This window comes from Chiloscyllium plagiosum, chromosome 6 (genome assembly GCF_004010195.1).
Source record: "Chiloscyllium plagiosum isolate BGI_BamShark_2017 chromosome 6, ASM401019v2, whole genome shotgun sequence".
Lineage (NCBI taxonomy): Eukaryota > Metazoa > Chordata > Chondrichthyes > Orectolobiformes > Hemiscylliidae > Chiloscyllium > Chiloscyllium plagiosum.
In genome coordinates, this window is record NC_057715.1 from 50,539,279 (window position 1) to 50,562,899 (window position 23,621).

Sequence of the window (23,621 nt, forward strand, 5' to 3'; positions counted from 1 at the left end):
CCCCTACATTTACGCCTGACACATGCACCTAACCTCCACATCCCTGAACACTATGGGCAATTTAGCTCAGCCAATTCACCTGACCTGCACATCTTTGGATTGTGTGAGGAAACCGGAGCATCCGGAGGGGACCCATGCAGATACGGGTAGAATGGGCAAACTCCACACAGACAGTCACCCAAGGCTAGAATCGAACCTGGGTCCCTGGTGCTGTGAGGCAGCAGTGCTAATCACTGCACCATCGTGCTGCCAATTATTTGTCAAAGAATCAAGAGAGTCAGAGACAGAGATGACTATGGTGGCTATCAGCAAGGAGAACATACTAGAAAAACTGAAAGTCTGAAAGTGGATAAATTGACTGGATCAGATGGGCCACACCCTAGAGTTCTGAAAGAGATACCTGAAGAGATAGTGAAGGCTTTAGTAGTGATCTTTCAGATATCACTGGAGTTAGGGAGGGTCCCAGAGAACTAGAAAATTGCAAATGTAACCCCACATTTAAAAAGGGAGCAAGACAAAAGACTGACCTTAGTCATTGGTAAGATTTTGGAGTCCATTGTGAAGGATGAGATTTCTGAACACTTGGAAGTGCATAGTAAAATAGTAAAATAGAGCAAAGTCAGCATGGTCTCATCAAGGGAATCTGTTCAAATTCTTTGAGGTGGTAATAAACAAGTTAGACTAAGGACAGCCAATGATGTTAGCTATCTAAACTTCCAGAAATCCTTTGCTAAGGTGCCGCACAGGAAGCTGCTGAGTAAGATGGTGTTAAAGGCCAGGTACTTCCATGGAGAGAAGATTGTCTGTCTGGCAGAAGGCAGAGGGTGGTGATACAAAGGTCTTTCTCAGGATGGAAGCAGGTGGCTAGTGGTGGTCCACAAGGGTCGATGTTGGAACCACAACTTTTCACTTTATACATTAATGATCCGGATGAGGGAACTGAGGGCATTCTGGCTAAGTTTGCAGATGACAAAAATAGGTGGAGGGGCAGGTAGTATTGAGGAGACAGAGAGGCTGCAGAAAGACTTAGACAGGTTAGGAGAGTGGGCAAAGAAGTGGCAGATGAAATACAATATTGGAAAATGTGTGCTAATGCACTTTGGTCGGAAGAATAGAAACATGGACTATTTTCTAAATGAGGAGAAAATTCAGAAATCCGAAATGCAAAGGAACTTGGGAGTCCTAGTGCAGGATTCTCTTGAGGTAAACTTGCAGGTTGAAACAGCAGATGGAAGGCAAATACAATGTTGTCATTCATCTTGAACAGACTAGAATATAATAGCAGTGATGTACTTCTGTGGCTCTAGAAGGCTCTTGTCAGACCACATTTAATGTATTGTGAGCAATTTTGGGCCCCACATCTCAGGAAAGCCTGAGAGCAGGTCCACAGGAGGCTTACAAGAATGATCCTAGGAAAGAAAAGCTTAACATATGAGGTCCATTTAAGGACCCTGGGACTATACTCAATGGAATTTAGAAGGATGAGGGGGGGATCTGATTGAAACTTTCAGAATACTGAATCCTGTTGGGACGTTGGGAAGATGCTTCTATTGGTAGGAGAGATGAGAACCCAAAGACACAGTCTTAGACTAAAGAGAAGACCTTTTTGAATGGAGATAAGCAGAAACTTGTTTAGCCAGAGAGTGATGAATCTGTGGAATTCATTGTTACAGAAAGCTGGGCGGCCTTCTGTCACTGAGTATATTTAAAACAGAGATTGATAAGTTCTTGATTGCCAAGGAGATCAAAGGTTATGGGGAGAAAGCAGGAAAATGGGGTTGAATGGTGGAGCACGCTCGATGGGCCACATGGGCTAATTTCTGCTCCTATGTCTTATGGTCTTATGTTAAACTTATGTTGATTCTTGATATTAGACTATAGGGAGTTACCTAAGATAACACGAACATTTGATCTGGTCAATTTTTATATAGTAAAAATTAATTTGTTTTAAACTATGGAATCTATGGCTTCATTTTTTCAGTAAATAACTGGGATTTCAAATTTATTTTTTCCTTAGAAGTATATAACTCATTTAAACCAGCTATTAAAATATCAGATACCACCACTGTAAGATAAAGTCAATATATTAAAAAAAACTTATCCACTTTAAGCTAAATTTATAAATATGTAATTACCATAGGGCAAAACATTAGGAAAAATTATGTTCTTGTTCCTTATGTTCATAAACTTGCTTGAACAAAAGGTAATACTACCATGTAACATTCATCCATGGCATTTTTTTTATATTTACTGGGATGCAAACAGTTGATTTTGCACCATATCTATGGTGATATCTATGACTTACTTTGCTGACTTGCTACTCTAACATTGCACCCCACTACAAATAATAAACCCTTTCATACTATCCAATATTTAACATAAGACCTTAGCCAAATGCTTTAGAATTTTACTTGCATTGTAGTTCTCTGCTAATGTAAAGGATAGATTTAAATTGCCTATCTAAAATAAAGAATACGTCAACACATTACCATGAAAGTTTACTGAGCAAACATGATTGTTTAAGACAAACATAGATAAAGTTCACTTAAATTCTTGAGAAAATTAATTGAATTTGATCTATGTATATGTGCCTTGGCCTAGAAATATGATTACGCACATCTATTCTTTCATTCTCTAAAAACAATGTAAGCATGCAAATAGTCATCAAAGAAGTGTGTTTTTTTTAAAATAGTAGACAGGCAGGAGCGTGGAAGAACATGGCAAGGCAGGTCACATTAGGAGGTGGAGAAGTCGACATTTCAGATGTAGCCCTGAAGAAGGTTTGCACCCAAAATGTTGACTTCTCCACCTTCTGATGCTGCCTGGCTTGCCATGTTCTTCCAGGCTCCTGCCTGTCTACTTTGGATTCGAGCATTTACAGGTTTTTTTTTGTCTCTAACCTTATTTTATCAGATGGCAATGTTTTACATACCATGATTTAATGAGGCTTCACTAACATTCAGTGTGTCAATGGCTCACCACACAAATACATAAAACGTATTTGAGTTAGAGTCCTGTACTTGTTGGAAGAACCTATTTTGACATTGTTGTACCTCAGTACTGACTCCCTTATTAAAGTCATCCAGTCAGCATCCTTGCTGTCTTGCAAGTAGCACAGTTGAAGAAGCACATAATACATACATGGTAATTACTGCTACTAGTTAACATCTGGATGGTTTTTCTTTTGGCCTTTTATTTAACTTGAACGTGACTTCTGATTCCTGAGTAGATTTTGCTAATGATACGATGAATGAGGTGGGAACTTGACAGGAAAGCATGCACTCAATGCATATTCAGTTTGCATTTTTCCAAAAGGAACTTTTCAGAAATACTATCATGGCATGTCATTGTTTTAGCAAGGAGGCTATAGGTACACAACTTTACTAGGTGCAGGTATAACTCAAGCTCCAAATCAGGCATTGACAGAACTGACTGTGGCTATCAGTACAACCAAGCCCTTTAACCTTTGGATCATGGGCTGCTTTCAGGCTGCACCAGTTGACACAACATACCACTATAGAATCCTGCGACCCCATTATTTCTGATTCAATTTTATCTGATTCTAATTTGAACCTCATTGTCAGAAATGTAACTTTATCTTTATTGTTTATTTGATTACATTTTAATGAACTCAGCTCAGTATAAGTAGGCAAAAAAGGGGCTTAGGTATAATTTGGCCCTAAGCTCCAGATTTATGAAAAGAAATGCCATGTGTGTCCAAGAAGTATTCCAGAATCAAAGGGTAGATAGGCCGAGTAGATGGGAGGCCATATTGGATTTGGTGCTTTGCAATGAATCAGAGCAGATGTCAGATCTCTTGGGTGGAAGAGCAATTGAATGTTAGTGATCACAACTCCCTGATCTTTAATATAATCATGAAGGATAGAAGCAGACGGTATGGGAAAGTATTTGATTGGCGAAGTGGGGAATTACAATGCTATTAGGCAGGTACTGTGGAGCATAACTTGGGAACAGATATTCTCAGGGAAAAGCATGACAGAAATGTGGAAATTGTTTAGAGAGCACTTGCTGTGAGTGCTGGACAGGTTTGCACCTCTGAAGCAAGGAAGGGATGGTATGGTGAAAGAACCTTGGATAATAAGAGATGTAGAACATCTATTTAAGAGGAAGAAGGAAGCTTACTTTGAGGAAGCAAGGATCAGTAAGGGCTCTAGAGGGTTACAAAGTGGCCAGGAAGGAACTGAAGAATGGACTTAGAAGAGTGGGAAGTAGGCAAATTATTGGAGAGGATTCTGAGAGAGACACGATTTATGATTATTTGGAAAAGCATAATTTGATTTAAGATAGTCAGCATGGCTTTGTGAGGGAAAGGTCATGCCTCACAAACCTTATTGAATTCTTTAAGGATGTGGCAAAACACATCGATGAAGGTAGAGCAGTGGATGTGTTGCATATGGATTTTAGCAAGGCATTTGATAAGGTTCTCCATGGTATGCTTATTCAGAAAGGAAGGAAGCACGGGATACAGGGAAATTTGGCTGTCTGAATACAGAATTGGCTGCTCCATATAAGACAGAGGGTGGTAGTAATTGGAAAGCATTCAGCCTGGAGGTTGGTGGCAAGTGGTGTATCACTGCAATCTGTTCTGGGACCTCTGCTTTTTGTTATTTTTATAAGTGACTTGGATAAGGAAATGGAAAGATGAGTTAGTAAGTTTGCCGATGACATGAAAGTTGTGGTGGAGTTGTGGTTAGGGTGGAGGGCTATTGAAGGTTGCATTGGGACATTGACAGGATGGAAAACTAGGCTGATACGTGGCAGATGGAGTTCAGTCTGGAAAGTGTGAAGTGATTCATTTTGGAAGGTTGAATTTAAATGCAGGATACAGGGTTAAAGGCAGGATTCTTGGTAGTATGGAGGGTCCACTTCCACATCCATAGATCCCTCAAAGTTTGCCACCCAAGTTGATAGGGTTGTTAAGAAGGCATATAGTGTGTTGGCTTTCATTACAGGGGCATTGAGTTTAAGAGCCACAAGGTTCTTTAAAACCCTAGTTAGACTGCACTTGGAATATTATATTCAGTTCTGGTCGCCTCATTATAAGAAGAATTTTGAAGCTTAAGAGAGGGTGTTGAGGAGATTTACCAAGATGCTGCCTGGACTGGAGGACATGTCTTATGAAGAAAAGTTGAGGGAGCTAGGACTTTTCTCATTAGAGTGAAGAAGGATGAGAAGTGACTTAATAAAGGTGTACATGATGATCAGAGGCATAGGTAGAGTGGATAGCCAGAAACTTTTTCCCAGGGAGTAAATGGTTATCAGGAGGGAGCATAATTTTAAAGATGATTGGAGGAAGGAAGATGTCAGAGGTAGGTTCTTTACACAGAGAGTGGTGGGTGCATGGAATGCACTGCCAGCGGTGGTAGTAGAGTTAGATACAGTAGAGACATTTAAGTGATTCTTGGATAGTCACATGGATGATCGTAAAATGAAGGGTATGTAGGGTAGTTTGATCTTAGAGTAGGAAAAAAGGTAATCACAACATCAAGGGCCGAAGGGCCTGTACTGTATTGTACTATTCTATGTTCTATGAAATGCTACATCCCTAAAAATACAATTGACAGATTGGTATTTTTATCTCCAAAGTTGTTTTAATCGAGGCATGACCTAACTGTTCAATTTTCTGTCTCCTGTGAGAGATGTCACAGCCTGTACTTAATACCTGACCACCAATGTTGCTCAGATTGGACACTTAGGGTCTTCCCTTTTCCTAGTGTTGATGGTATTGCACCAACAAGCTCTTCTACAATTGATCTCAACATTTTCTGCCTCATTAAATAACTTAAGGAATAGAGGCACTTGTGATGCAGTGATACGTGTCCTTACTTTTCAGCCAGAAAATCTGTTTTCAAATCCTAAGTGCTCAAGTTGTGTCGGAAGAGGTTGATTAAAAATACCTGTGACTTAGGAAGTAGAATTACATTTATAATCATAATCAACATATCTGAATCTGTTATTTTGCAGCAAATGGAATTACGGTGCTAATACCTCATCATTTTGTCAGTGCTTCAGTGGATGAAAATGCTATTCTATCAGTGGAATATAGATGCACTGGAGTGCCTACAATTAGATGGAGGCAGCTATCATCACGGGGAATGACAAATATCATCACCTGGGAACCAGGCAGTTATCAAAACATTTCAGAGAGCTATCAAGACCGGATTCAGGAATACAGAAATGGGTCTATCCAGCTTTCTAATGTTCAGTTATATGATGCTGGTTGCTATGTTGTGACAGTGACAGATAAAGTAGGAGGAAGCAAGGATGGTGTTATTATATTGAATATAAATGGTAAGTTGTTATTAATGATTCACTTCTTGTCCTTTTCTTTCTGTATGTCTGGCTTCATTTTAAGATTTCCTCTTGTCTCAAATAGAAGCCATAGCCCAAGCTTAACTGCTCCATCTGGTGGAAAACAGGCAGAGAGAGATAGTAAATATAGTGGGAGTTGTTGTCTGGACTGATTTAGCTCCCTTCCTCCCCATGATCCGTATGAACCCAGTCGTTCAACCAGAGAAAGACCACCCCACAGGGAGGAAATAGTGTTCTGTCTTCAGTAAGCAAATCAATTAATATTACCTGATATTGATTATATCAATTAATCATATCAATCAGGACCAAATTAGCTGCCTTAACCACAAGGACTAAGTTGTGTGTGGGGACCGTAAAAGCACTCCCTTGCTCTCAATATGCACAAGAGAACTAAACATCTGGTTTTAATTTCATTTTCAACTTTCTGTATGGACCAGGAGCAGACTGTAAAGGGTGCTAAAGTTTCTAGAATGGTTTTGGCATAATTTTCTTCATCAGTATATTTCTAGCTTAATGAGGAAGAAGGTATTGTTGGATAGAGTTCTGAAAAATAATGAGCATCAGATGAATCAAGTTTCGGCATGGGATGGGGACAGTGCTCAAAGTATCATGAGTTTAAGTTAGCAGGAAGAAGAGCTCTAGATGCTCTGAAGCAGTAGATTGAGAATGGATCAGTCATGGGTAAATTAGAATTAAAGATTGGCAGACAAAACTGTAATTGACCTTGGACAATGTCTAAAGAATAGATCATTTGGGAATTCCTGATGAAGGGCTTATGCCTGAAACGTCAACTCTCTCGCTCCTTGGATGCTGTCTGACCTGCTGTGCTTTTCCACTACCACTCTTTTCAACTCTGATCTCCAGCATCTGCAGTCCACACTTTCTCCATTTGTGAACAGCCAAGGTACCATTCCCATTAGGGGTAAAGGGAGGAAAACCATAGCACATTGGTAGGGGATAACATAGGGCATGGACAGAAGATTGGCTAGCTGACAGGATATAGAGAATAGGTGTAACTGGGTCTATTTCTGGTTAGCAAGATATAATGAGTGGTGTACAATGAGAATCAGTTCTGGGACCTCAACCATTTATAATTTATGAAATGACTTCGATGAAATGATATAGAAAGTGGGCGGCACGGTGGGCGGCACGGTGGCACAGTGGTTAGCACTGCTGCCTCACAGTGCCTGAGACCCGGGTTCAATTCCCACCTCAGGCGACTGACTGTGTGGAGTTTGCACGTTCTCCCCGTGTCTGCGTGGGTTTCCTCCGGGTGCTCCGGTTTCCTCCCACAGTCCAAAGATGTGCAGGTCAGGTGAATTGGCCATGCTAAATTGCCCATAGTGTTAGGTCAAGAGTAAATGTAGGGGTATGGGTGGGTGGGCTTCGGTGGGTCGGTGTGGACTTGTTGGGCCGAAGGGCCTGTTTCCACACTGTAATGTAATCTAATCTAAAAGTTTAAGTGAGTGGCAAATTGAGTATAACGTGTGAAAACATGAAATTGTCCATTTTGACAGGAACATTAAAAAATAAGTATATTGTATAAATGATGAGAGATTGCAGAAACTTGGGTGCAGCCTTTGTGTGTGAATTGCAAAAGATTTAGTGTACAGGTACAGTAAGGGAATTGAATATAAAAACAGGGAGGTTACATAGGGCACTGGTGATACCACATGTGGCATTTTGTATACAATTTTGTTTCTTCATTTAAGAAACGATGTAAGTACATTGGGAACAGTTCAGAAAAGGTTTACTAGACTAATCCCTGGAATAAGCAGTTTGGTGATGAGGGCAATTTGGACTTGTGAGATTTGGATTCTGGTGGATTATAAAAGGGCAAGAGGTTATGTGGTTAAAACATATAATCCTGAGGGGCATTGGCAAGGTGAATCTGGAAAACATGTCTTCTCTTGTGGGAATATCTGGAACTGTTTAAAATAAGAGTCACTGTTTAAAAATAGGAGTTGAGGAGAATTTCCTTCCCTCAGAGTGTTCACAAGTCTCTGGAACCCTACATCTCAAAAGGCAGTGGAAGCAAAGTCTTTGAATATTTTTAAGGCAGAGCTCGATAGATTCTTCAGTAACAAGAAGGTAAAGGCTGTGGTGTTGGCTGGAATGTGGGGTAATCAGATCAGCTATGATTTTGTTGAATAGCAGAGTAGCTTTAAAGGATTTTTACTTCTAATTTATAATCAAAGGAGCACTCTGAATGATGAAAGATCCAGAATGTAAACTGCAGCTTAAAATAAGGATGGATAATAAATGTCAGATTAATAATACAACTGAGATCCAGGATGAATATTGAATGTTCAGCGACAAAGTGAAAAAGGAAATAGAAAAGGGAAAGAGGGGATGATTTTGCTGACAATGTCACAGCAAAGGAAACAATAGTTAAAATATTGGATGGACAAAACATTGATAAAAATGAGATCTAAAAAGAAACAATATACTTAAAGGTGATGGGTCACCAGGAGTGGATAGGTTGCATCTGTGGATGCTGCAGGAAACAAGGGAGGAAATTGCAGAATTACTGGCCTTACCCTTCTAATGCTGCAAAGATTTATTGAGAATTCTTAACACAGTCGTTACCATGGTAGTTCTATTCTTGTGCTACCCATGTTATAAGAAAATCATGAAACAACGGTACCATGTAAACCTATGGGGCTGGAATCACACTAAAACCAATATACACTTTAAAGGTTTGCGTTTTAGAAACGTGTCCCCAGTTCGCCACTTGTGTTATAGTAAACTCACATTGACGAAACGGGGGTTATAGCAGACCTACCTGTATTACACACATGTCCAAAACTCAATGAGTTAAAAGCAAATTACTGCGGATGCTGGAATCTGAAACCAAAAGAGAAATTGCTGGAAAATCTCAGCAGATCTGGCAGCATCGGTAAGGAGAGAAAAGAGCTGACGTTTCGAGTCTAACTGACCCTTTGTCGAGCTTAGTTAGTTAACTTGTTCATGCGTGTTATGACACAGCTCTGGGGGACTTCACCGGTGGTTGATCACAGTCAAAATTAGCAGTTCATTGGACAAGTGTGGATTAATTAAGGAAGGTCAGTAAGTTAAAGTTAAATTCAAAATTCAAATAGTTTTGAATTAACTTGTATGAGGTTTCTGATTAGATTGTTAATGATGAAAATGAGTGCATTTGTACTTCCAAAAGTGTCACAAAATAGGTTTGTCAGAAAAGTTGCAATCCCCAAAATAAAAGAGAAACTGCCAAGTGAAACAGAGAAGTTGTTAATGTTAAATAGGAACAGAAAATGTTGGAAATACTCAGCAGGTCAGGCAACAGCTTTGAAAAGAGAAACAAAGTTATTGTTTCATGTCAAGATCCAGTAGGTTTTGAACATGGGGTAATTTCCATCAAAACAAAGGAATGTGTGATAGGATGTGGAGGTGCCGGTGTTGGACTGGAGTGGACAAAGTTAAAACTCACACAACACCAGGTTATAGTCCACCAGGTTTATTTGAAAGTACAAGCTTTCAGAGCACTGGTCCTTCATCAGGTAGCTAGTGGAGCAGAATCATAGAACTCAGAATTTATAGTAAAAGATCAAAACATCACACAGCTGATGAGATGTATTGAACAAACCTAGATTGCTGTTAAGTCTTAATCATTTAGAATGGGTTGCAGGTTTCGATTCATTAGTATGTAAATCTAAGAATTTCTTTCAAGTCACATTACTGAGATAACTTAAGATTTTATTAAAAAAAAGGTAACATCTCAGCTCAGACAATGCATTGAAGGTGTGAGGAGAGTCTATCAGTATCCCAACCTTGAGTCGGACTGGTCCTATTTCCAAAATAGGAATTAATAAAATGTCACATGGACTGACTACGTACAGATTGTGTGCTTTTTGAACAAAATAGAATGTATTTGCAAATATAAATCAGCAAGTGCAAATTCTGTTTGCCTATCATTTTAATTCTTCATCTTGTTCTCATGCTGACACCACTTGGCCTGTTGTACTCTTCTAATGAAACTGATCAAGGGTTGCAAACAGTATCTCATTTTTCATTTAGGTACAATACAGCTTTCTGGATCCAATGTTAAATTCAACAATTTCAAAATTGTAAACTACGTTTCCCCATTTTGTTTCTCTTTCTTTGCATGTTTCTGTTTTTCTTATTTTTGTTTTCAGACTGAGCACACCTGCCTTGGACACATCTTTTGTTTCTTTGCTTCTTTTCTTGCCCCAGCACCTTTGGTCCTACAAGTCAAGCTCTGCTGTCATTCAATGTTGCTTAATTTCCATCGTATCACAGATCTTCCTTTGTACTTATGCCACCCATATGCTACATCTCCAACTTTTCTATAGTGATAAAAGTCATTGATCGGAGATGTTAACTGTTCTCCTCCCCACAGACACTATCTAACCTGCTAACCTTTCCAAGAAGTTTCTATTTTTATTCAGATTTCCAGCATCAGCAGTAATCTGCTGTTTAACTGTGAATGTTGTTTTTTGACTGGAAGAAGGGCTAGAATGGGATCCCACAAGGGAAGTACGAAGAGCACTGTTCTTCTTGATGTGTATTGATGGATTGTATTCGATTACCATTGAGATACAATTTCAAAATTTGTAATGGCACTAAAAATACTATGAGGATAGAGAAATTTCAAGATGATATAGGCTAATGTAATGTGTGAATTATATTAATGCTATTGTCAAATAAAGCACTATCCCCATTTATTTTACTTTCCCTCTTTTTGTAGTTTGTCTTGGTAATCATAGACGCATATAGAGTTTGCTAATGATTTACTGCTTGTTCAATGTTTTCTCAGAACTTATAAGTGCAACTGCATGAATATTGAATTACATTTTCTAACAAGAAATCAGATCAAAATCAGAAAATCATAAAAATATATCTCTGATAATATAACATCCATCATTTAAAATTTTATTCCAGATGAAAATACATTTCTTCTAATATTTGTATTTCCACAGAACCAATTTATAAGGACTTGTATTTCGTTGTTGTTGTTACTACAGTTCTTTTTGCAATATCTATTCTCCTAATGTTCTTTCTATGGATCTGCAATCAAAGTGTGGAACTGTATAAAATGAAGAAGAGAACACAAAGTGTAACAGGTAATCACATTGTGGTAAAATAGCCTAATAGAATAAGTAGGTAAAAACAATGACTGCAGATGCTGGAAACCAGATTCTGGATCAGTGGTGCTGGAAGAGCACAGCAATTCAGGCAGCATCCGAGGACAGGCAAAATCGACGTTTCGGGCAAAAGCCCTTCATCTAATAGAATAAGTATTCAAGTAGTGAAGCACATAAGTTATTTTGTGCAATGCAAAATAGCTGCACAGAACAATAATTCAATCTTTTTGTATAAATACCATACCTACTAAATTTGAATTAATTTGTAATGTTTACATTGTGCATTTCTGACCATGTTCCTAAAATTACTCCTGGGACTGAACCAGTTTAAAACAATTGTGGATTATTATCAATTAACAGAAAATGAATCAAATTGGTCATGCTTGCCTTTCAACCAAGATCATGTTAGTGATGCTACCAATCGGCATTATATTAAATAATATAAAAATTGGTAGGATTCTAGTATGGAACAAAGAAAGAAAGATAGCAAATTACCACTCAGTTGTTTTAAAGTACAGAACAGTGTCATGGCTCTTACTGTATTGAATCTGGCTGAAAGAACAGCAGAGAAAGGCCAAGGACAAGGATGGAGGAGCAGGACATCAAGCAGTGCCCAACTCAACAATACTTAATGCATAGATAGATTATTTTTCACCAAGGAATTCAAAAATAAACTATGTTACTTATTCCAAAAGTGGAACAACACTTAGTAAAGCATTGCCAGTAACAGCAAATCTAATGATAAGATGCTATTTAATCATTTTACTATAGACTCCTTGCAGGCAATGATGAGAGACTTTCAAGTTGTAGTTCACTGATTACTCTGATCACAGACATCTTATTTTAGAACTTTGGCAAATATATTAAAATTAACATCAGCATGCATACAGAACCTTGAACACATGCACCAATAGGTTCAAGAACATCTTCTTTCCTGCTATTATTAGACTTGGGAGTGGACTCTCTAACTTCAAATAAAATTGATCTTGCTAATGTTGATCTTGCTTTGCACACCTCCTATAGAGTTGTAAACTGAATGCCTTGCTCTGTCTAAGCACCCTACGATCTATATGTCCTTGTTTCCTATGATCTATTTGTACTGCTCGCAAAACAAGACCTTTCATTGTATATGTGACTACAATAAATTAAATCAAATCAAATCATCAGAGGAAGCTGAGAGATTTTTTTGAAATGTCTAACAATTAGGAGAACCATGAAATATGCTGATAAAACTTTGCATCTGCATCTCTATTGTTCCCTGATATCCTGCTCCAAAACAGTGCAGGATACTGATCTCTTCTTGTGCTACACTATGCAACAACATAGAGTTGTTTGCTTTATACTCTGCTTGGAGATATTTGATGTGCTATTCATCCTCCTGATTCACCAAGGTTTATGATAATGTTATATTTCCGGCAAGCAGCAACTTGCCTTTTGTTTGGTGCTACTTTTGCTTCTTCCTTCCTTGAAATTGGTTCACCATCAGCTTTCATATCTAAATAACTAAAGTTCTCCGGTGTATGAAGCTCTATGCAGATGAACTCTTGAATACTGATGAGGCTGACTACAGTTCTCAGGAATTTTAGCAAACCCATGGCAAACCAAAAACATAATACATAAAATTAGTTGATTTTGTTGGCAAACAATAAATGGAAGATTTTGCATGAAGATCCAATTTAGCAGGATATCTTGTATACCTGCTGAACACACAAAAACATAGTATCCATTTAAAATCATGTGAACAAGAAAAATACTTGTTTTCCTTCAACTTGTGCATTATCTATGATGGATAATTTTTCAAGTAACAATTTTCATGGATGCATCCTTGAAAGAAAGTGATGGCTTCTCTACATTCTTGTACGCTAATGCAGCCTGTTATGTTGAACAAATGTCAATATTTTGTATGATGTATTGTAGACTTATGCATAATGTAAAGCATCTCATCCATTTAAAGGTCTGCCCAAACATTTGCATGAGATTGCACCATTACAGAGTACAGAAAAACCTTGCTCCCAGCACTCAAATATGACCTGGAAAATTAGAGAGTAAGTTCTTATTTTCTTAGGAGGGAACTCAAATGGCGTGTGGGCCAGAAACTAGTCGACTACATCATATCAATTCTCCAGCCATTGAAACCCTGAAAATAGTCCTTCCTTCCTTTCCTCCCCAATATGGTTGAAGATGTCACCAGTTCCTAAATCCATGCTTATTTTCCCAGTATTCCAGCTTTGAACCTTTCCCTGACCACAGCAGTGTAATGTTTCTTACGAAAGTACAAATGACATCATTTGTGACTGTGACTGGTAAATATGTCCTTCTTCAGCTTTCTTGATACCTATCTGTAGCTTTTTACATGGTCAACCACAAAATGCCATGGGCGGCGCGGTGGCACAGTGGTTAGCACTGCTGCCTCACAGTGCCAGAGACCCGGGTTCAATTCCCACCTCAGGCGACTCTCTGTGTGGAGTTTGCACATTCTCCCCGTGTCTGTGTGGGTTTCCTCCGGGTGCTCAGGTTTCCTCCCACAATCCAAAAAATGTGCAGGTTAGGTGAATTGGCCATGCTAAATTGCCCGTAGTGTTAGGTGAAGGGGTAAATATAGGGGAGTGGGTTGCGCTTTGGCGGATTAATGTGGACTTGTTGGGCCGAAGGGCCTGTTTCCACACTGTAAGTAATCTAATCTAATAAAATCCCCTTCAAAACACTTCCTCCATTTCCTGTTGAATGGAACTGCCTCACCTGTGCAGTCGTAGCCAGAATCACAAGCAATGACTTATTCTCTTATTCTTGCACCAATTTTTCTGGAGTTTCTCCTAGGACCTATACTTGGTCACTTCCTATTTCCCATAAATATGTTCCTTTCTTGTGACAACATCTGAACTAGCAGGTTCTACATGTATGTTGATTTCATCCAGCTATTTCTCACTACAACGTCTTTTATGCCTGCACACCTTCTGATCTGTTATACTGTCTGTGTGCCTGAATGAGTAGAAATTTCCTCCAACTGAATGTTATGAATACCGAAACCAGTATCTTCTGTCCCTCTCATGAATTTACCAGCTACTCGAATCCTCTCCCTGATTTCTGAAATTGAACCACATGATTTGCAACCTTAGTCTCCTATTTGACCCTGAACTGAGCTTCCAATCTCATATACTCTTCATCAGTAAGACCTCCTTATTCCAGTTCTATTGCATTATCTGTCTTAAACCTGTCTTAACTCTTTTTGCTGCTGAAATCCTCATTCATCATGCTTGTTACACTTACATATGGCTATTTCAGTTGCCAGTGCTTCACTTTATACATTTAAAAACTTGAGCTTCTCCAGAAAACCTATTCATCTAACACCTTGCTTTTCCTGACCAACCGTAATCTGGTGCAGCAATGTTTCAATTGTGAATTTCTCATCATTGTTTCCAAATGCTTGCAAGGCTTTGTTATATTCATCTAATATCCTAGAGGCTTAAAACTTTGCACGATTTTGTTCTATGCCAATTCTAGCATATTTGATGTTGCTGATTTTAATCATTCCAACATTGGCAGCAGTACTTTTAGCAATCTAAGGCCTAAACTTTGAATTTGCTCTCGAGACCTTTGCATTCTTATGCCTTTTAAGATATCCCTTAAAACCTACTTTCTTGACCAAATCTTACATGGCTTAATGTGAGATTCTGTACAAATGCTTCTGTGAAGTATTTTGAGATATTTACATTGACTAAAAAGACAAGTTGTTAACCGTGAAAGGATTCAGAAAAGATTTCTCAACATGTTTCCAGGATTGGAGGGTTTGACCTATCAGGAGAGGCTGAATAAGCGGGGCTTTTTTCCCTGGAGTGTCAGAGGTCTTTTTCCCAGGGTAGGGAGTCCAAATCTCGAGGGCATATGTTTCAGGTGAGAGGAGAAAGATTTAAAAAGGAGCTTTATCACGCAGAGGGTGGTGCGTGCATAGAACAAGCTGCCAGTTGAAGTGGTGGAGGCGAGTACAATTATGACATTCAAAAGGCATCAGGATGGGTACATGTATAAGAAGGGTTTAGAAGGATATGGGCCAACTGGGACTAGATCAGTTTAAGATATCTGGTTGGCAAAGACAATTTGGACTGAAGGGCCTGTTTCTGTGCTGTATAACTCTGAGTTTTTCATAGAATCCCTACAGTGTGGGGCAGGCCATTCAGCCTATTGAATCCACACAAACCCTCTGAAAAAAAACCCACTCCATTCCTGTAACCCTGCATCTCTCATGGCCAATCCACCTACCTGCACATTTTTGGTTGTAGGAAGAAATCAGAGCACCTGGAGGAAACTCATGTAGGGACAGGGAGAATATGCAAACCTTGATGCAGACAGTTCATATAGTTCATAAAATCCCTACAATGTGGAAACAGTCTATTTGGCCCAACAAGTTCATACCAACTCTCAGAACAGTAACCTACCCAGACCCATTCCCCTACCCTAATCCTAACTCTACATTTACCCTGAGTGATGCACCTAATCTGCACATCCCTGAACACTATTGGGCAATTTAGCATGGCCAATCCACCTAAATTACACATCTTTGGATTGTGAGAAGAAACCAGAGCATCCGGAGGAAACCCACACAGACACAGGGAGATTGTGCAAACTCCACACAGACAGTTGCCTGAGGGGGTATTGAACCTTGGTCCCTGGTGTTGTGAGGCAGCAGTGCTAACCTAATTATGTTGCAGCATGGTCTTAGTCCATCTGACTGAGATGCACAATGGACAAAACTCAGCAAGTGTATATATACACGGAGAAAACTGTCCTAGTAAGATGGATGAATTACAACAAAGACAACAGAGTCAGAGAAGAAACCCAACAGACCATGAGACAGCCAGAAGCTCCAACACTAAGCAGGAAGGAAGAAGGGAACACCCTTAACACACAGGAAAGGAAAGCCCTAAAAGGATTCAGAAAAGACATAAATATTTAATCCTACCAGCAGACAAAGGGCACATGGCCATCTCCCTAAACAGAACACAATACATTGAAAATGCAAACTCACTGCTTGCAGATACCAACTCCTACCAACAGGTGATGATGGATCCAACTCCACAACTAGAAAACTGTATCACAGCATCACTGAAGAAACTCCAGAAATAAGAGGAAATTAATAAAACAGATCTCCAAAGAATGAAACTTGATGGATCCAAACACCCCCCATTTCTACAGGTTCCCTAAGGTACACAAACCAGGGCCCACCCCCAGACCCATAGTCTCACTTTCCAGCACACCAACATATGGACTAGAAAAGGAATGTCACTGTAAACTGAAATACCTAGTAGAAGACTCATGCCACTTCATTCACTCCACTCAAGAATTCCTGAACATCGTCACTGACACCAAGATAGAAGAGGACCAAGTCATGGTCTCCTTTGGCGTAACAACCCTTTTCACATCAATTAACATCAGCCTGGCCAAAGAAATGCTGACTTCATGACTGGAAGAACCAAGGACACAAACACTGGACAACACTGACTTAATCAGCAAGGACAACATCCTCAGGCTAGTTGACCTGTGCCTCACTACCCACTTCACCTTCTATGACAAGACTTACAAACAAATCAATGGGACATTCATGGGATCACTAATATCAGGATTCTTAGCAGAAGCAGTGATGCAGAGACTCAAACCAACATCCCTAAGCTTTGGATCTCCTCTTGAAGATCTCAACCCGGGAGGGGTCTCTCAGTTCCGCGATCGGTCAACTAATCAACAAGAAAGTGATCTACTTCTGCAAGATTTCACAGTTTATTTCAATGCCAGGCACAGGTTTGTCCAGCGACACAGAGGTTAACAGCTTCAATGTTCCTTGGAGTAACCGCGCAGTTCCATTTAGAACAAAGGCAATTCTTATATGTTTCTTAAGAAATAGTATAGCCTTAATTACAAAGTAAATCCAATAAAATGTAATAAAATGGTATAATGGACAGCAGGTTAACCCAATGATATTTTCTGGAAAACAAAGTTATTTACTATACATTTATCTCTTTCCACCTGCATTTCAAGGTTAACTGAAATAGTAATATCCTATTTAGCTTAGTTAATTCCATGCTGTGAAGGGTCCGTTGTTCTGCCTTACCTTTAATTCAGTTAGCTCAGCATGGCAGGAATGCAGCCTTTAGCAGGGTGAGAAGCCATTTCAAACACAGAGTTAATTTGCAGCCTGAAGCCATTTTGTTATGTTACTTTGTAATAAGAAGCCATTGTGTGGTTAATAAAATCATGCATAAAAATGGTTACTCCTGACAATGGTTTAATTCCAGATTTTAGATCCTCATTATGTGGATGACACCTTTCATCACGAAACAGAACAAATTAGAGGAAACCTACAATATCAATACCAACATCCTTAATGGCATAAATTTCAACAAAGAGGAAGAAAACAGCAACAGACTCCCCTTCCTAGATCTCATAGTATAACGAACAGTCAATGGAGAACTGCAGACCAGCATCTACAGGAAAGCAACACACACAGACCAGATACTCAACTATAAGAGCAATCATCCCGACACCCACAAACTGGGTGCAGGCAGGGCATTACTTAAATGGACCACAAAACACTGCAGCACCCAGGAACTATGAGCAGAAGAAAAATACCTATATGGTGTATTCAAGAACAACAGGTACCCAATAAGCACAGTCTGCCAATTCTTAAACAACAAACCCAAACAAGAACGCATACTACCATACACCAGACACCTCAGAGATGACTACCAGACTACGCCGACTCCTTGGCATCATGGTAGCCCACAAACCTACCAACACATTGAAAATGCTACTGATAAACCTAAAGGATCCTGTGCCAACATCCATCAAAACAAATGTCATATACAAAATATCCTGCAAAGACTGCAACAAACACTACATCGGACAGATTGGCAGGAAACTAGCTGCCAGGATACACAAGCACCAACTAATCACCAAAAAACATGACCAGCTATAACTAGTATCCCTACACAGACGAAGAAGAACATCACTTCGACTGGGACAACACATCCATCCAAGGACAGGCTAAACAGAGACATGCATGGGAATTTGTAGAGGCTTGGCATTCAAACCAGAACTCCATCAACAAACACATCGATTTCGACCCCATTTACCAACCTCTGAGAAAAAGAACCAGAAATGATATCACCCACCTTAATAGACCAAGATACATAAAAAGCAAGCAGGATAGAATTCTAATGCTTCACCAGAGGCTCACTGATGATGTTACCTAGCATGGTGACAAAATGTCTGAGAACAAACCTACCAGCTCAGCGAGCAACCTTACAACCAGTGTATACATGACCCTATTTCTTTTTTTCTGAAGAAAATAACTTCTTTTTAAAAGTGCAATTCTACCTTGCAAGATTCCCATTCATTTCTTTTTAGCTTTTATCAAATTGAGGTATTTGACATTTTTCACATATCCATTAAGACCTGCCAAATATGACCCAGCAATGTAAGCATATTACCAAATACCAAAAAAATGCTTTCATCAGCATTGTTACTTTTCAAATTCTGTGCCTAAAAGTAGCCACTACCTAATTGTTCATTATTTATAAATGTGAGACATTTGTATGCTTCCCACAATGTCTAGTTACTCTTATTTTGTTTTATCTCTTGAAACTGCTTGCAAATAGTTTTTTGATAGTAATAGTTCATAAACAACCCATCTAACATACCATTAAGTCTTGAAGTTTATAGAGTCATATAGCACAGAAACAGATCATTCAGCCCAACCTGTCCATGCTGACCAGGTTTCCTAAACTGAACTAGTCTCATTTGGCTGCAATTGGCCCATATCCCTCTAAATCTCCCCTATCCATGTACCTTTACAAATGTCTTTTAAATGCTGTTTTTGTCCTCACCGCTATCAGTTCCTCTGGCAGCTTATTCCATATATGCACAACTACTTCTGTGAAAAGGTCACCTCTCAAGTTCCTTTTAAATCTTTCTGCTCCCACCTTAAATTTATGATGCCCTCCAGTTTTGGACTGCCTTACCTTGGCTATTTACCCTATGCCCCTCATGATTTTATTAAACACTGAAAGGTCACCCCTCAACCCCATACACTTCATGAAAAATGTCACAGCCTATCTAGCTTCTCCTTATAACTTCAACCCTCCAATCTCAGTAACAGTTACTTGTCAATCTTTTTCGCACCCTTTCCAGCTTAATAATATCGTTCCTACTGCAGGGTAGCCAGAATTGTACACAGCACACCAAATGTGGCCTTAACAATGATATATACTGCCATAACTTGATGATCTCTGACTGATGAAGGCCAAATGTGCCAATGCCTTCTTCACCACTCTGTATGCCTGTGATGTCACTTTTAAGGAATTACGTACCTGCACCCCAAGATGTCTTTGTTTGACAACATGCCCCAGGGCCTGTCTGTGTAATCCTGCCCTGGTTTGTCTAACCAAAACATCTCATATTTATCTAAACTAGATTCCATCAACCATTCTTTGGCCCACTGGCCCAATTGATCAAATTCCTGTTGCACTCTTAGATGACCTTCTTCACTCTTCACTAAAGCACCAAGTTTTCTGTCATCCGCAAATTTACTAACCATGCCTCTTATATTCTCATCCAAATCGCTTATAGATAACTTAGTTGCTGCAGTACATACATCAGGAATTGTGCTTTGACCATCCAAGCACACCTTCCCCCATTTTATATGGGTTGTATTGCCTTCAATAGGTCAGTTCATCTCAAACAATAACAATATTCTGAGCAAAGTTGCAGAACATAGAAATATTCACAAGCCACACTGCTGTCTGGCCTATTAAGTATTTTCAGTTTTTTTTTGTTTTTAGATCAATTATTCCAACAATCATTCACTCAGTATACCTTTGGTGGCATTAAAAATATGGATAACCAGTCAAATGGTGTCACCAGGCTAAGCCCTGCACTAAATGTTGTCCGACTGCCTTGTATAAACAATTATGTGCAAAGTGTTCCAACATGGGTAACCCCCACCCCCTACCCCCGGTAATTTAAAATTTAAAAGATTTACCCCGTACTGTTAAAATTCAAGAGGCCAAGAACGATCCCACAAGTCACTATTTAAAGTAAAAATTAACAACCTTTTTTTAGTCTAGCAGAAAATAATTAATTAAAACTATTTACAACTCCTTTCTGTAACCTATCTTTTATCTTTCCCTCTGCAATACTATTCCGATAAAACCCCCGATAAAGATTTACTGAAAAATTCAAATTTCGAAATTAGCCAGCTGTCGAATCTTCTCTTTATATCTTCCTCTGTAGGTTTGCTCTCCAGGTCAGTGTCGATGTTTTTCTCTGTGCAAACTCCTTCTCTAGACAGGTATCTCTCAGAGAGTTCTGACCAGCAGGCTACATCTGTTGGTCTTTTGGCAGTTCGCCCTCAACTGTTCAATTTTCCCTGGTCTTATACCCCAAAGCATCAGATTGTGTAATTAGCTTTTAATATTGTCAAAATACTAAATTCAAACTTGATTGGAGTTTGCTATTTTTTGGGGTATAATTTAAACTGATTGGCCACGTTCGAGTTTGTTTTTGTATTCAGTCAACCGACTACTCTAGCTGCTGGACCACATGTTACATTGCAAATTCTCCAGCACTCTGTGTGCCTCTCTAAGTCCTTCACTCTCTTAAAGGTATAGTTCACTTCTACACCTTCATAACAAAATCACAACTGCAATAAATGCTAAGACACATAGAATACAGAATCATAATATTTCAAATTACATTTTCATTTCGTGAATACCATGAGTTAGAAATGAAAAAGTAAAATACTATGAATGCTGAGTATCTGAAATTAAAGAAATTGCTGGAAATACTCAGCAGACCTGGGAAAGTCTGAGGTAAAAATATTTCAGCTGCTCAGTTAGCTCAATTGACTAGGTGGCTCATTTGCAATGCATAGTGTTACCATGAAGTACTTTCATTCCCAACCTCTCACCTTGCCTGAGCTGTGGTGATCCTTAGAGTGCTTTATTTGGGGCAGCACGGTGGCTCAATGGTTAGCATTGCTATCTCACAGTGCCAGCAATTTGAGTTTGATTCCTGCCTTGGACTGGGTGGAGTATGCATATTCTCCCCCTATTTCCTCCCACAGTCCAAAGATGTGCAGGTTACTGCATTAGCCATGGAAATTATACGGGATGGGTCTGGGTGAGATACCCTTTGGAGGGTTGGTGTGGACTTGATGAGTCAAATGGCCTGCTTCCACACTGTAGAGATTCTATGATTTAGCTGCTTATTTTGTAATACCATGCAAAACAAATTTCTACCCTACTGTCTCTTGAATTGGAAGGTGCTAAAAGAACAGAACCAATGAATGAGGGATGCTTTGTGGATGAAGTGTGGTCTTTTATGTCACAGTGAAAACCAGCATTCCAATACAAGCAGAAGTCACATCTGACAGCAATGTTGCTTAACTCTTAAAACATTCAGAAAAACATAACTTTGAAGTTTCTAGATAATGCTCACTTGTCACATTAAAAGAGCCATCTGTTTATTTTTCATATGGATGTGCGTTCAAATCTAACAGTTTTCCTTTAATAATTTTTTAATGTGTTTTTTTTCTCATAATTAAATTCTACAGATATGGAACTATCAGCACTTTAATATTGCATAACATGTTCCAGTTTGTTTGTTTGACCAACATTGAGAAAATCTGAAAATAGAAGGAACGTGAAGGAATAACTAACACTAAGAAACTTGAATGGATGAATGGACATATTTTGTATGATTTTATCATGAAAAATAATAGCTAATATGATGAGATTTTTGCAAAATCACGAAATGATCTCAATTCTGTCATATATTCATTATTGCAACAAACTTATCTATACTTTGTATGTACTCTGAACAACAGTTCTCACATAAAATGCTTATTTTGAACTGTGGATTTTATAGTAAGTACAGATTAAATTTGGAAAATTGAAGCAATAAATGTTTAACTCTCATCTCATATTTATTTAAACTCAGTTCATGGAGATCCTTAAACTGTTGATTTTTGAATCTATTTGATGAACTCAGATGCTGTAAAGAATCAAATCTGCTTAAAGTACCAGAATGGCAAAAGAGTTTACTGAAAAAGCCACACTGAAACAGTGGATGTTGTAAAGAACATTATCTTAGCAGACTGTGGGCCATTATTAATATGCACTATAAAGCTTTTACAAATTACTGTATTTGGGGAGTGTATGTTAATTAAAGTAATATTTTCAATAAATCTATTTTAAATAGGCTCTATTAAACAATGAAAATACCATATAAAATGTCAATATTTCTATATTTCTGAACATCTATTACTAAAAGTCAAAGATAGTCTTGCTTTCTCCTATCATATATTGAAAGGTTTTAAAGTACAATTCAGTGTGTATATGAATAACTATGATATGGTATTTAGCAAAGCTGCTCAGGAAAGTGCTTGGTTAAATTCTGAATCTGTGCTCAATTACTTCAATGACGTAAGTGACTGTAATCCTCTCCCACGTTTAAAGAATAAGTAAACATAGTTATCTACTTTCACTATTCAATCATTCTCACTGTTACAAATCTATGCAATGGTCTTTACAGATTGGTATTCTCCTCAACGCTTTCTATCCAAGAATACCCTCCAAAACAGATATTGTGCAAGATGCCAAAAAGCTGTAAACAAATTATTATCTTGCAGAACTGAAATGGAGAATTTTAAATTTATTCAACTTTTTTTTGTTTTATGCATGCATTAAGCCTTAGTTATAAATTGTAGATGATATTTATGAATTACCATTTCCACATTACAACATTCTAAAAAAAAAGTATAGTTCAGGGGTGGCATGGTGGCTCACAGCGCTAGGGACCCAGGTTCAATTCCAGCCTCGGGTGATTGTCTGTGTGGAGTTTGCACATTCTCCCCCCGTGTCTGCGTGGGTTTCCTCCCACAATCCAAAGAAAATGTGCAGGTTAGGTGAATTTGCTGTGCTAAATTGCCCATAGTATTCAGGGATGTTAGGTGCATTAATCTGGGGCAAATATAGGGTAGGGGAATAGGTCTGTGTGGGTTACTCTTTGAGGGTCGGTGTGGACTTGCTTGGCTGAAAGGCCTGTTCCACACTGTCGTGACTCTATAAACTTTGTGCCATTCAGTTTTAAATGCTGATCACTCTCAATATAAAA

General features: G+C 38.8%; 1 protein-coding gene across 1 annotated transcript in view; it reads left to right on the forward strand.

Annotated features, from left to right (window-relative positions):
• LOC122551135 (V-set and transmembrane domain-containing protein 5) overlaps positions 1-23,286 on the forward strand; it is a 41,536-nt gene extending 18,250 nt beyond the window's left edge. Inside the window, exons 2-4 of the mRNA XM_043692761.1 lie at positions 5,986-6,312; positions 11,295-11,438; positions 22,060-23,286. Coding sequence (XP_043548696.1) covers positions 5,986-6,312; positions 11,295-11,438; positions 22,060-22,082 — 494 coding nt within the window. The 3' untranslated portion in view covers positions 22,083-23,286. The remainder of the gene's footprint in view (positions 1-5,985; positions 6,313-11,294; positions 11,439-22,059) is intronic.
• Positions 23,287-23,621: the final 335 nt, after the last annotated feature.